Genomic DNA, 15,158 nt, shown 5'->3' with positions numbered 1-15,158 from the left:
GAAATCATTGAGAATGTGTCTGCTCTTCACTCTTCAGGCACACACAGCAGTCTGGATGGGAGCTGGTATGGTATGTGAAGATGGTGTTGGCTGTGGGTGGGTGGGGGAATGGATGATGAGTGGAATCGTCAAGGACACAGTATGGCACGTGATGCAATAGGACATCCCTTTAGTATGTGGCCAGAAGGCTGGGATTACTCTTCAGAATGGGCACACAGAACCGAGTGGGAGCTCTGCCAAAAAAGCTAGAGTAGAGGGACAGAGGAAAAATTGCCTGAATTACGCATAGCATAGTGAGCATCTAATAGGGGCCTGGGGAATATAATAATTTAATTTTGATTCTCAGTGGACACAAAGACGATCATGCTGCTGTGTTGTTACCTGCCTGAACGGCAAAGATGATTTTTCTTTTTTCTAGCTTTTTAAACCCAGGACACCCCCACAGTCTCCCTTTCATATCTGAAGTGCCCAATGGTCCAGTGTGCTATTTTCGTGACTCAGCCATGGGGTTTTTAGAAAGATTCTCTTGTTTGCTCAGACCTCATGGTGTGATTGATTTATCAGCAGTTCATTAAGATAAATCCATGTTGACTCGCAGGAGTCTGGCTTTTGTAACGCACTGAACCCATCAACCCTGGCTGCATGTCAAAAATTTTCCCTGTCGCCCTTCCCCCCAGAACTCTTAACACTCACCATAGAATGTTTAGTTAGCAGGCACAACTGGCCGCTCACTCGCAAGAGATTCATCATGGATTCTTGTCAGGAAACTGTATGATAGACAAATGTTCTAACTGAAATCCTTTTGAAGTAGAATTTCACGGTTTGGAAATGGAACCTCAGCTTTTGTCAGACCAATGGCAAACAGTCATTAAAGGTGGTCTTTCACCCCACAATGGTGACTGGGGTCACAACTGTAGCTCTTGTCAAGTGTCCCTACCTCTGCACTTGCTTTCCCATAGATGAATGTCTTGGCTCACACAGCCTCTCTCTCAGGCTGCTGCTCACCTTATTTGCCAAGGGGTTCGTTCATCAGCCAGATTAAAAGCGATTCATTTTAAGTAGGGAGCTGCAGGCTGTGACCGTCAGTCTCTTGGGTTGGGTAGGTCTCTACTGCATAGCCAGGAAGTGGCCCGCCTGACGGATGGACTGACTCACTCACTGGCTGTCTGGAGGAGTTTGTCTGTCTGAAGTCAACCTATTACAGCAGAGCTGCCCACTCGCTTCAAAAGTATGGAGTTGTCTGTCTGTCCCTTGAGAGATCACTTCTTATTAGGATCAACTGACATCAATCAAGCAAGTTTGCGATGCCTCTGTCTTACACACACACTCACTCAGACATACTTTTTTTTTCTCCTGTGCAGTCTTCCTCCTCTCTCTACAGTCTTCTTTCAGACTGTGAAGTGTTTGTCCACTGTTGTGTTATTTCCAGGCGCTTATCGAGTGCTGTCTGTGCAGTCCAGAGAGTACTTGATTTGAATGTAGATTGCTCCTCAGCTATTCCTCACTCTGAACACATGTTGAGGATTAAGAATATTGACATTGTTGATTAGTAAGCAACTGACTTCTCTCTCCACCTCCTTTCCTTACTCTATCATATTCTTTCCCAAGACCGTCTTTCCTCCCTCCCCTCTGTATTGCCCCGGCTTTTAAATATACATGAAGTCATGAGCTTCAAGAAAGGCATTGATACTAAGAATAGGTACATTTTTTTTTCCTGGCCCTTTCTTTTTGAGGTGGTCATCATGGTAGATGTATCTACCTCCACATTGTGCCCTACTGGACTGATGTAATTCTTCTTCTGGGGAAGTAAGTTTATACAATAGAGAGTGTATTAATACTCAGCTCAGAGACGTCTCCTTAAGTATGAATGAGGCTGGAACCCTCATACGTCATCCTTCTCTGCCCAGATCAGGACTAGTTAAGCTATTTGAAAGTGGTCTATATTAACAAAGTGTATTAACCCATGCAAGTATTAGCCTTTTGTGTGGGAAAATACTTAGCGACAGTAATCCTGGGGGTAATTGAGAAAAGGTGCAAAATCTCTTAGGTGATTTGAGGGCTAAGAGGTGGAGCTGCTGCCATGCTTTTAGGTGATTAATTGGACACACTAATCTGCAATATTCCCTGCATATAAGCAAATTGTGTTGGTGTGTTAAACATGTAGTTGAAGTCGGAAGTTTACATACATCTTAGCCAAATACATTCAAACTCAGTTTTTCACCATTCCTGACATTTAATCCTAGTAAAAAATTCCCTGTTTTAGGTCAGTTAGTATCACCACTTTATTTTAAGAATGTGAAATGTCAGAATAATAGTAGAGAAAATTAGTTATTTCAGCTTTTATTTCTTTCATCGCATTCCCAGTGGGTCAGAAGTTTACATACACTCAATTAGTATTTGGTAGCATTGCCTTTAAATTGTTTAACTTGGGTCAAACATTTCGTGGAGCCTTCCACAAGCTTACCACAATAAATTGTGTGAATTTTGGCCCATTCCTCATGACAGAGCTGGTGTAACTCAGTCAGGTTTGTAGGCCTCCTGGCTCGCACACGCTTTTTCAGTTCTGCCCACAAATGTTCTATGGGATTGAGGTCAGGGCTTTGTGATGGCCACTCCAATACCTTGACTTTGTTGTCCTTAAGCCATTTTGCCACAACTTGGAAGTATGCTTGGGGTCATTATCCATTTGGAAGACCCATTTGCGACCAAGCATTAACTTCTCAAGAAGTTAATGACTGATGTCTTGAGATGTTGCTTCAATATATCCACATAATTTTCCTTCCTCACAATGCCATCTATTTTGTGGAGTGCACCAGTCCGTCCTGCAGCAAAGCACCCCCAAAACATGATGCTGCCACCTCCGTGCTTCACGACTGGGATGGTGTTCTCAGCTTGCAAGCCTCACAACATGATGCTGCCACCTCCGTGCTTCACGACTGGGATGGTGTTCTTCAGCTTGCAAGCCTCACAACATGATGCTGCCACCTCTGTGCTTCACTACTGGGATGGTGTTCTTCAGCTTGCAAGCCTCCCCCTTTTCCTCCAAACATAACGATGGTCATTATGTCCAAACAGTTCTATTTTTGTTTCATCATACCAGAGGACATTTCTCCAAAATGTAGGATCTTTGTCCCCATGAGCAGTTGCAAACCGTAGTCTTACTTTTTTATGGCGGTTTTGGAGCAGTGGCTTCTTCCTTGCTGAGCTGCCTTTCAGGTTATGACGTTATAGGACTAATTTTTCTGTGGATATAGATACTTTTGTACCTGTTTCCTCCAGCATCTTCACAAGGTCCTTTGCTGTTGCTCTGGGAATGATTTGCACTTTTCGCACCAAAGTACGTTCATCTCTAGGAGACAGAACACGTCTCCTTCCTGAGTGGTATGACGGCTGCATAGTCCCATGGTGTTTATACTTGTACAGATTAACGTGGTACCTTCAGGCTTTTGGAAATTATTCCAAAGGATGAACCAGACTTTTTTTTCCCTGAGGTCTTGGCTGATTTCTTTTGATTTTCCCATGATGTCAAGCAAAGAGGCACTGGGTTTGAAGGTAGGTCTTGAAATACAGTGGGGCAAAAAAGTATTTAGTCAGCCACCAATTGTGCAAGTTCTCCCACTTAAAAAGATGAGAGAGGCCTGTAATTTTCATCATAGGCACACTTCAACTATGACAGACAAAAAATCCATAAAATCACACTGTAGGATTTTTAATGAATTTATTTGCAAATTATGGTGGAAAATAAGTATTTGGTCACCTACAAACAAGCAAGATTTCTGGCTCTCACAGACCTGTAACTTCTTCTTTAAGAGGCTCCTCTGTCCTCCACTCGTTACCTGTATTAATGGCACCTGTTTGAACTTGTTATCAGTATAAAAGACACCTGTCCACAACCTCAAACAGTCACACTTCAAACTCCACTATGGCCAAGACCAAAGAGCTGTCAAAGGACACCAGAAACAAAATTGTAGACCTGCACCAGGCTGGGAAGACTGCATCTGTAATAAGTAAGCAGCTTGGTTTGAAGAAATCAACTGTGGGAGCAATTATTAGGACATGGAAGACATACAAGACCACTGATAATCTCCCTCGATCTGGGGCTCCACGCAAGATCTCACCCCGTGGGGTCAAAATGATCACAAGAACGGTGAGCAAAAATCCCAGAACCACATGGGGGGACCTAGTGAATGACCTGCAGAGAGCTGGGACCAAAGTAACAAAGCCTACCATCAGTAACACACTACGCCGCCAGGGACTCAAATCTTGCAGTGCCAGACGTGTGCCCCTGCTTAAGCCAGTACATGTCCAGGCACGTCTGAAATTTGCTAGAGAGCATTTGGATGATCCAGAAGAAGATTGGGAGAATGTTTATGGTCAGATGAAACCAAAATATAACTTATTGGTAAACACTCAACTCGTCGTGTTTGGAGGACAAAGAATGCTGAGTTGCATCCAAAGAACACCATACCGTGAAGCATGGGGGTGGAAATATCATGCTTTGGGGCTGTTTTTCTGCAAAGGGACCAGGACGACTGATCCGTGTAAAGGAAAGAATGAATGGGGCCATGTATCGTGAGATTTTGAGTGAAAACCTCCTTCCATCAGCAGGCGCATTGAAGATGAAACGTGGCTGGGTCTTTCAGCATGACAATGATCCCAAACACACCGCCCGGGCAACGAAGGAGTGGCTTCGTAAGAAGCATTTCAAGGTCCTGGAGTGGCCTAGCCAGTCTCCAGATCTCAGCCCCATAGAAAATCTTTGGAGGGAGTTGAAAGTCCGTGTTGCCCAGCAACAGCCCCAAAACATCACTGCTCTAGAGGAGATCTGCATGGAGGAATGGGCCAAAATACCAGCAACAGTGTGTGAAAACTTACAGAAAACGTTTGACCTCTGTCATTGCCAACAAAGGGTATATAACAAAGTATTGAGATAAACTATTGTTTTTGACCAAATAGTTATTTTCCACCATAATTTGCAAATAAATTAATTAAAAATCCTACAATGTGATTTTCTGGATTTTTTTTCCTCATTTTGTCTGTCATAGTTGAAGTGTACCTATGATGAAAATTACAGGCCTCTCATCTTTTTAAGTGGGAGAACTTGCACTATTGGTGGCTGACTAAATACTTTTTTGCCCCACTGTACATACACAGGTACACCCCCAGTTGACTCAAATGATGTCAATTAGCCTATCAGAAGTTTCTAAAGCCATGACATCATTTTCTGGAATTTTCCAAGCTGTTTAAAGGCACAGTCAACTTAGTGTATGTAAACTTCTGACCCACTGGAATTGTGATACATATATTATTTCATTTATAATTCAACTGTAAACAATTGTTGGAAAAAATTACTTGTGTCATTGACAAAGTTGATGTCCTAACCGATTTGTCAAACTATAGTTTGTTAGCAAGACATTTGTGGAGTGGTTGAAAAATGATTTTTAATGACTCCAACCTAAGTGTATGTAAACATCTGACTTCAACTGTGTATGTTGTTTTTTTGTTGGTAGAGACTAAACATAACATGTAGGCTACTACGGGTACTTTGTCAGTTTACAGAGAACGCAAAGCAGTATATCTGCTGGTGCACGAAATTCTCTGGGCACACATAACACAAGACAAAATGTCACTGACTGCTGCCTCGCTTGATTTTAAAATTGATTTTTAGCTCAAATTGATTTTAGCTCCCAATGCGCAGTCAAACTCAAACTATGGTGCTGACTGAGTCTATATGGCCATGACAAACAGGCAGAGTAAACTGGACATGTTGCTGCTTTGACAGAAAAGGTTAACTTTACTTTGATCCAGAGAACACCTGAATGTAAATCCAGAGAGCTATGCTATGTCTAATAGCAAACTGTAACAGAAATCTCATGTAGCAATCTTATTTTTAGTACTTGCTATACACGTTGTCAATCAATATCTATCAGTGCAATGTTAGTTGAGAAAGACCTTTGTTGTCAGTGTCACCACTAAGAATGTGAGAAATCAATTCAAATATTGTGTCCACAATTGTTTTTCTCAACCCTACAGCGCATTCAAAAAGTATTCAGACCCCTTGACTTTTTCCACATTTTGTTACGTTATAGCCTTATTCTGAAATCAAATAAATAGTCCCCCCCCATCAATCTACACACAATATCCCATAATGACGAAGCAAAAACAGGATTAGAAATGTTTGCTAATTTATTAAAATTAATTTAAACGGAAATATCACATTTACATAAGTATTAAGACCCTTTATTCAGTACTTTGTTGAAGCACCTTTGGCAGCAATTAAAGCCTTGAGTCTTTTGGGGTATGATGCTACATACTTGGTACACTTGTATTTGGGGAGTTTCTCCCATTCTTCTCTGCAGATCCTCTCAAGCTCTGTCTCGTTGGATGGGGAGTGACGCTGCACAGCTATTTTCAGGTCTCTCCAGAGATGGTCGATTGGGTTCAAGTCCGAGCTCTGGCTGGGCCACTAAAGGACATTCAGAGTCTTGTCCCGAAGCCACTCCTGCATTGTCTTGGCTGTGTACTTAGGTTTGTTGTCCTGTTGGAAGGTAAACCTTTGCCCCAGTCTGAGGTTCTGAGTGCTCTGGAGCAGGTTTTCATCAAGGATCTCTCTGTACTTTGCTCTGTTCATCTTTCCCTCGATCCTTGCCGCTGAAAAACATTCCCACAGCCTAATGCTGCCACCACCATGCTTTACCGTAGGGATGGTATTGGCCAGGCGATGAGTGGTGCCTGATTTCCTCCAGACGCGATGCTTGGCATTCAGGCCAAAGAGTTCAATCTTGGTTTCATCAGACCAGATAATCTTGTTTTTCATGGTCTGAGATCCTTTAGGTGCCTTTTGGCAGACTCCCGGCGGGCTGTCATGTGCCTTTTACTGAGGAGTGGCTTCCGTCTGGCCACTCTAACATAAAGGCCTGATTGGTGGAGTGCTGCAGAGATGGTTGTCCTTCTGGAAGGTTCTCCCATCTCCACAGAGGAGCTCTAGAACTCTGTCAGAGTGACCGTCAGGTTCTTGGTCACCTCCCTATATATTGTGTGTAGTTTGATGAGAAAAATAAATAATTTAATCAATTTTAGAATAAGCCTATAATGTGGAAAAAGTCAAGGGGTCTTAATACTTTCCAAATGCACTGTAAGTGAATCCTGGACCTTCAAACTATGTATTGGGCCAAGATTTTAACTGATGTTCTAATGTGTTTTAACTCTAAAGGTCCTAACATTGTCTTCCCTTCTTTCTCTTACAGCCCGCTGTTTGTCACATGGAAAATAGGCAGAGACAAGCGGTTGAGGGGATGTATAGGTACATTTTCTGCCATGAACCTCCACCCAGGACTCAGGGAGTACACCCTTACCAGGTACGCCACTCTTTTAACTTGATCATGCCCAGAGTTCCAAGCATGTACTGTGTTCTTCTTTAGGCTAAACCACTGATATCAGTCTTTACATTGTCTGGCCTTTCCCCTAAACAAAAGTCTCCCCAGCAACCGACATTAACGCTGGCCCGGGGCCAGTGAAAACATGTCGGACCAGTGGATCTCGTCAGTCACTGTCCCGACTGGCCCAGTAACTTTTCAGTTTATTTTTGCGTTCCAGTTGAACATTTACCTGCTCTGTTGCAATCTACCATTTATGAAAAACCATTGAAGACTACACACCGAACAGTCATGGTATTTGTATTTGAGCAATATGATTGGCCGCTCATTCAAACACCACCACACTCCCGCAATTGACATCAGTTGATACCTTAACACAGCACACACAAGCTGTCCAGAGCAAAAATATGCATTCATTCATCCATTTGCAGAGCTTATTGATTTTAGGGAAGGTGATTTATAAAAGTAAACCTTCAATAGTGAACATACTAGCAATATGCTGGCTACTGTTGATAGTCTGCACAAAAACACCTAGTATTCATCTTGGCTGGCCTACTGTAGCCATTCGATATATTGCGTTTGTCTTAAAGAGTAACTTTCATTTAAAAAAAAAAAAAATTGATCGAAAACCAGATGATTTAGACATAGTTGTATAGAAATATGTGAATTCTGGTCTTTATTTTGACAGTTCGTTACAAAATGTATATATTTTGGACTTTTAGTAGTAGATCTAGCTGTTTTTGCCCCTAGCGCTTCAACTCTTACCATTGATAAAGGAACTGTAGGGACACTTATGTCATCTCAAGGGAGGGGTTCGGTATGAAATACACTCCCTTCTAGATGTGTTGGGTGGTACCACCTCAGGTCTTACTATAAAAGCAGGTGACAGTGTGCCTTATTTGGCAAAGGACTTGTTAAGTGGAGTGTGCCACTATATTTTGCATGACGCTTCCTTGACTAGACTACTGACGTTACACAATTTATAAGGCAGTAAGGCACATTTCCATGTATGACCAAATTATAACTTTTTGCTTAGCGTTTCATAAACATCTATGCGCTTTTTACAAAGGAAAAAAACATGTAGGTTTGAGGATTTATACGTTTATATTCATAGCTACATTCATTTTAAGAAGAAATAGATGACATTGGTGGTCATGTCAAGTCGTTGTATTTTTTCTCAACTGCTATGACCGATCGGCCGCACAGTCTGCTCGACGGTTGCAGTTCAGTGGTTGTGAATTCTAATCCCACATGGGGCAGATATATATTTTCTTCAAATCCTTTATATTATGCAAACGAACTGTGCCCACTCACTTCTAATTCTGAAAAGTAAAAGCATACCTGGGAGAGGGGTCGCCCTGGTAGTAGTAGGGGTTTGGGCTTGGGTACCGTAAAAATCCGTGAGTTAATTTGACCATTGGAAAAAAAGCAACTGCGTAAATACTGTAATGCAGATCGGATTGAATTGAGCCTTTAATCTTAATTTTCAAGGTGAAGATTGCACTTCTTCCCAACACAATACTGCAATACCACATTTCAAAGATTTGTTTTGCACACCATGGGGAATGTGAACTTTGACCGCAAGTGGCAATACATGTCAGGAACTCGGTGCCTGACCATTGAGCTAACTGTTCAGAGCTGTATTTGCTCGTGAAGCACATCATGTTATTATCAGAGCATGTCAGTGGACTTCTGGTAATTATGTTTTAGTGAGAAAGTGTACAACTATTTTTACTCACCCCAAAAATGAATATTTATGAGCAGTAAATTCTCACCTTCGATGGCCACTGGCACACTCGAGTGTGCTCTTCAAGGATGAATCCCATTTTCAACTGTACAGGGCAGATAGCGTGAATGGCGTTGTGTTAAGCGAGCGCTTTGCTCAACGTTGTAAACAGAGTGCCCCATGGTGGCGGTGGGGTTATGGTATGGGCAGGTATAAGCTACGGACAATGAACACAATTGCATTTTCAAATAAAAAATCAAATCAAATTTTATGTCACGTGCCGAATACAACCTTACTGTAAAATGCTTATTTACAAGCCCTTAACCAACAATGTAGTTTTAAGAAAAATAAGAGTTAAGAAAAAGATTTACTAAATAAAAATAAAATAAACGAGGGACAATAAAATAACAATAACGAGGCTATATACAGGGGGTACCGGGTCAATGTGCGGGTTACATGTTAGTCGAGGTAATTGAAATAATATGCACATGTAGGTAGGCGTAAAGTGACTCAATGGCAATTTTAATGCACAGAGATACCGTGACGAAATCCTGAGGCCCAATGTCGTGCCATTCAGCCTCCGCCATCACCTCATGTTTCAGCAGGATAATGCATGGCCCCATGTCACAAGGATCTGTACACAATTCCAGGAGGCTTAAAATATCACCAGTTTTTCCATGGCCTGCGTACTCATCAGACATGTCACCCATTGAGCATGTTTGGGATGCTCTGGATCAACATGTATGACAGCGTGTTCCAGTTTGCCAATATCCAGCAATTTCACACAGAGGAGTGGGACCACATTCCACAGGCCATAATCAACAGCCTGATCAACTCTATGTGAAGGAGATGTCGCACTGCATGAGGCAAATGCTGGTCATGCCAGATACTGACTGGTTTTCTGATCCACACCCCTACTTAAAAAAAAAGGTACCTATGACCAACAGTTGCATATCTGTATTCCCAGTCATAGACGAAGGCCGAATGAATTTATTTGAGTTGACTGTAGAATCTCAGTAAACTGCTTTGAAGTTGTTGCGTTTTATATTTTGGTTCAGTGTGCATTACACAGCTTTTTATTACATATCATAATAACCAAATGTAGCCTATTAATAGCTGAATGCAGAGAGAATCATGGCAACATATAGGCCCTGCATGAACCCAATGCATTTAAAAACTACACCATGTCCGGGCCAGTATAAATTATTTTTGGGCCAGTGAGAAAAAAAAGTTAGCGTTGGACCCTGCACCCTCAGTGGAAGATAAAAGCAGAGCAGCTGGTTCTGACCCGTCAAGTACTATGAGACGGAGGGTGGTGAGCATGTGACCGGGGAGATGATTCTAGGCACTAGCAGGAGCACCGTGTCTGTGTTCTGTCTCCTGCTGGGATATCTCCACATTTTGCCTCATAGGCATGAACAAAAAGAGAGGGAAGAAGGGATGACAGCAAATCTTTTGGGAGAAAACATTCACCCAACAGTTCCCTTTTGATATATTCAAGTAAAAAATATGGCAGACATGTTTTGAGTTCTCTGGGTGTGAATCTAGCTATCTTTTTGCGTTCTTATTATTCTGTCACTGAAAGGAACACCCACCATCATCAAAACAATTCTGTCTTGTTGGGTTTTGTAAGGAAATTGCTAATTCATTGGGGAGAAGCAGCATACCAGGTGGACAGGAACAAATAACACTATTTGAATGGGCGGGGGTGCACGTGAGACTGATCTGTAGCTCTCTATCTCTTTCTCACACACATACAGTGGCAAACACATTCACTCACAGGCACACATACTCACTGACATCTGGAACTGGTCTCCTATTGGCTACAAGTTAAGACTCCTGCCAGCCTCCTATTGGCCAGCGCTGTTGCTAGGATGATTCCACACGGAGGCCTGTAGAGGAGGTCATGCACTGCAACAGAGTTCAAGCTTTCTGCTGTCACAGAAAATGTCAAGTTTACTGGACTAAATCACTGATAACAACATAGGAGCCCTTACATTAATACTTAAGCAACATGTATTGTATTTATTTAGTTGACATGCATATTTTTGAACAGCGTCAAGCAGAGTATTGGTGTGTTAACTGTGTTTACCCTAGCTTTTGTTTTGGTTGAGTTCACCATAGGTAAAGTCGAGGTTCGAGGAGAATGTTTAAAAAAAAGTTTCCTCAGTGGATTGAACTGTATCTAGGTACCACAAATGGCAGGCCTCTCGGTTCATTTGTTTTTCAAGAGTTGGGTGGTTGGGGGAGGGGGAGAGCAGTGTGTTGTGAAGGGGAACCAAAAAAAACAGGACGAAGCGTCCAGATGAGGATGCCAGTAAAGCTGAGGGTTTTGTTCACTCAGCCCGCCTGCCTCTGTGGGCACTAATGTCATTAGTGAGGCCTGGGGTACTTCTGGGAAAAAGGGGGCCTTTTGGTGTTTAACTGCAACATAAACGTTATCAAGATAACTGGCTTCTTTGATAAAATCAAAGATTATCCTTCATGTCTTGCATAAAAAAAGTAATGCTATGATTTTCTAGCTTGTTAGCCGTGTCTGACCATAATGGCTGGGAGTTGCTAGGGACCTCACGATACGATATTATCACGGTACTTAAGTGCCTATACGATATGTATTGCGATTCTATATGTATTGCGATACCGATGCTCCAAACATACTGCTCCCCATATGTCTGCTGCAGAGGAACAAGATAGAGCCATGAAGAAAACTAGTTTTGTTCAGTAATGGAAATAAAAGTGCTGAAAACAAATTGGCTCCCTGTTTAAAAAGAAGATGGAGAACAAGCAACGAGGAAAAAAAGTTACGTTTTTGTGGAGGTACAGCTAACTAGCGCAAAAAATATATTAGAATATTGTCAAAACTATACAATATATCGTCAAAAAGTAATATCCCAATATGCAACTACAGTGGGGCAAAAAAGTATTTAGTCAGCCACCAGTTGTGCAAGTTCTCCCACTTAAAAAGATGAGGCCTGTAATTTTCATCATAGGTACACTTCAACTATGACAGACAAAATGAGGGGGAAAAATCCAGAAAATCACATTGTAGGATTTTTAATGAATTTATTTGCAAATTATTGTGGAAAATAAGTATTTGGTCACCTACAAACAAGCAAGATTTCTGGCTCTCACAGACCTGTAACTTCTTATTTAAGAGGCTCCTCTGTCCTCCACTCATTACCTATATTAATGGCACCTGTTTGAACTTGCACCAGACTGGGAAGACTGAATCTGCAATAGGTAAGCAGCTTGGTTTGAATAAATCAACTGTGGGAGCAATTATTAGGAAATGGAAGACATACAAGACCACTGATAATCTCCCTCGATCTGGGGCTCCACGCAAGATCTCACCCCGTGGGGTCAAAATGATCAAAGAACGGTGAGCAAAAATACCAGAACCACATGGGGGGACCTAGTGAATGACCTGCAGAGAGCTGGGACCAAAGTAACAAAGCCTACCATCAGTAACACACTACGCCGCCAGGGACTCAAATCCTGCAGTGCCAGACGTGTCCCCCTGCTTAAGCCAGTACATGTCCAGGCCCGTCTGAAGTTTGCTATAGAGCATTTGGATGATCCAGAAGAAGATTGGGAGAATGTCATATGGTCAGATGAAACCAAAATATAACTTTTTGGTAAACACTCAACTCGTCGTGTTTGGAGGACAAAGAATGCTGAGTTGCATCCGAAGAACACCATACCTACTGTGAAGCATGGGGGTGGAAATATCATGCTTTGGGGCTGTTTTTCTGCAAAGGGACCAGGACGACTGATCCGTGTAAAGGAAAGAATGAATGGGGCCATGTATCGTGAGATTTTGAGTGAAAACCTCCTTCCATCAGCAAGGTCATTGAAGATGAAACGTGGCTGGGTCTTTCAGCATGACAATGATCCCAAACACACCGCCCGGGCAACGAAGGAGTGGCTTCGTAAGAAGCATTTCAAGGTCCTGGAGTGGCCTAGCCAGTCTCCAGATCTCAACCCCATAGAAAATCTTTGGAGGGAGTTGAAAGTCCGTGTTGCCCAGCAACAGCCCCAAAACATCACTGCTCTAGAGGAGATCTGCATGGAGGAATGGGCCAAAATACCAGCAACAGTGTGTGAAAACCTTGTGAAGACTTACAGAAAACGTTTGACCTCTGTCATTGCCAACAAAGGGTATATAACAAAGTATTGAGAAACTTTTGTTATTGACCAAATACTTATTTTCCACCATAATTTGCAAATAAATTCATAAATCCTACAATGTGATTTTCTGGATTCCTTTTTCTCATTTAGTCTGTCATTGTTGAAGTGTACCTATGATGAACATTACAGGCCTCTCTCATCTTTTTAAGTGGGAGAACTTGCACAATTGGTGGCTGACTAAATACTTTTTTTGCTCCACTGTATATAAATTGTTTTCCCCCATCACTATTGATCATGTATTTATACTGAGCCTTACAGACAGGCCAGCTTTAGTTTCTGTTTCGGGGCTTCTGCTAACCATCTCGGGGTTGTTTTTGTTTTCAGACACTTGTCCCTCCCACTGCATTACAATCTCCCTGGTTTTTGGTATTCATATTTATAGATTTCCTAATGCCACAATCTCTCTCTCACCAGGCAGAACAGAATGCATGCTTAGGAAGATGTTCATGTATTAAACACACAGTTAGGCTATCTTCTGACTGTAGTGAGGACAAAACAGGCACAAACAAGAAAATAACCATTGTCAAAGCACGGCACACCTCTGCTGTTGCGACCTTTAAAACCAATGGTTTAAATGCTCATGTTTTTCACAGAGCAGAATGTTCATGACAAAAGTACAGGATGATTCAAATGCAGATGTATTGTATTGTATTGTACCAAGTAACCGTTGTCCTTTAATTATCCAGTTAATGTTTAGGGACTTTTGCCTTTAACTCAGCAATTCTACAGAACACCCCTCCATCCTACCATATACAAAAACATAACTAGGAGCTTGTACCTTTTGAGCTTGTGTGTGTGTGTGTGTTTTCGGTTTTTGTCTACGTCAAAGGACCTTTGGTGCTGAATAAATCATGCAAAGCATGTACATGGAGCGGAGGAACGGCATTGCCCCAGGGACCTCCGAGAGGGTTTTACCTCACTGAGAGATGCTGCTCTGTGCTCAGCTTGCCTCAGAAATGTATGGAACTCATTTACACTGTCATGCCCTGTTCAGATGCACCATTGCCTGTTTAAAGGCAATTATTTATCAGTGCGTTCATTTAATGAGTGGTCTATCTCCCTAGAGGGGCCAGGTCTCCTGGAGTTAATATCAACCTTCATATCAGTATCGACCAGTAAAGGATATAATACAGTATTTTATGCAAAGTAGGCCTACTAAGGTGATTTTGTATTAAATGTGCTTCTTTTTTTGATTTGTTTCTAGAAGTCTGTCTTGGTGTGTGATTTTAATAAACCTAATAGCCTCTCTGGCCCACAGTGGGGGAGAGAGGATCTGGTTGAGCTGTGTCTGTGTGTGTGTGTGTGTGTGTGTGTGTGTGTGTGTGTGTGTGTAGGGGATGAGACCGAGTATCTGACAATCCAATAAAGAATGCATTACCTTCAGAGTCTGGGCAGAACTGGTTTGAATCTGTCTGTCTCTCTCTGCTTCTGCCTGTCTGTCTGTCTTTCTGTCCATCTGTCTGTCTCTTTTTCTCTCTGTCTGTTTATCTGCATGTGTCAGTCATGTGATCTGCACTACTGTCAACAGGGCCTTTCAGCCTTGCTGCATGGCCTCACCCTCTCAGTGATCTGACATGCACTGTATCAGTGTCATACATGAGTGTGTGTTGGTTGTCCTGTTTCAGTATACTATGAAGTAACTGACAACGTTCTCATCTCGTCTCTAATTTATCTCTGCAAACATTTACCTTCCCCTTCATTGGTATTCCCTGTCTACAACTGGTATTAAAATGGCTTTTCCATTTCAGATTATAGATACCAATCCGATCACCGTTTTAGCATCCACATCTGGTATTTAATCATTTAATTCTGTCCCTTGGATAAGCGTGCATCAGGAGTCTTGGTCTGTAGAGGAGGAACAGGTTAAT

At 42.1% G+C, this 15,158-nt stretch overlaps 1 protein-coding gene across 1 annotated transcript in view; it reads left to right on the top strand.

The window, feature by feature from the left end:
* LOC139387865 (nuclear protein AMMECR1-like) overlaps positions 1–15,158 on the top strand; it is a 33,934-nt gene that overhangs the window by 8,640 nt on the left and 10,136 nt on the right. The window contains exon 2 of the mRNA XM_071134166.1: positions 7,248–7,358. Within this exon, the coding sequence (XP_070990267.1) occupies positions 7,248–7,358 (111 nt within the window). The remainder of the gene's footprint in view (positions 1–7,247; positions 7,359–15,158) is intronic.

This window comes from Oncorhynchus clarkii, chromosome 29, assembly GCF_045791955.1.
Source record: "Oncorhynchus clarkii lewisi isolate Uvic-CL-2024 chromosome 29, UVic_Ocla_1.0, whole genome shotgun sequence".
Taxonomy (NCBI): Eukaryota; Metazoa; Chordata; class Actinopteri; order Salmoniformes; family Salmonidae; genus Oncorhynchus; species Oncorhynchus clarkii.
Note: the sequence above shows the minus strand (reverse complement) of the source record. Positions and strands in the feature narration are given on the sequence as shown.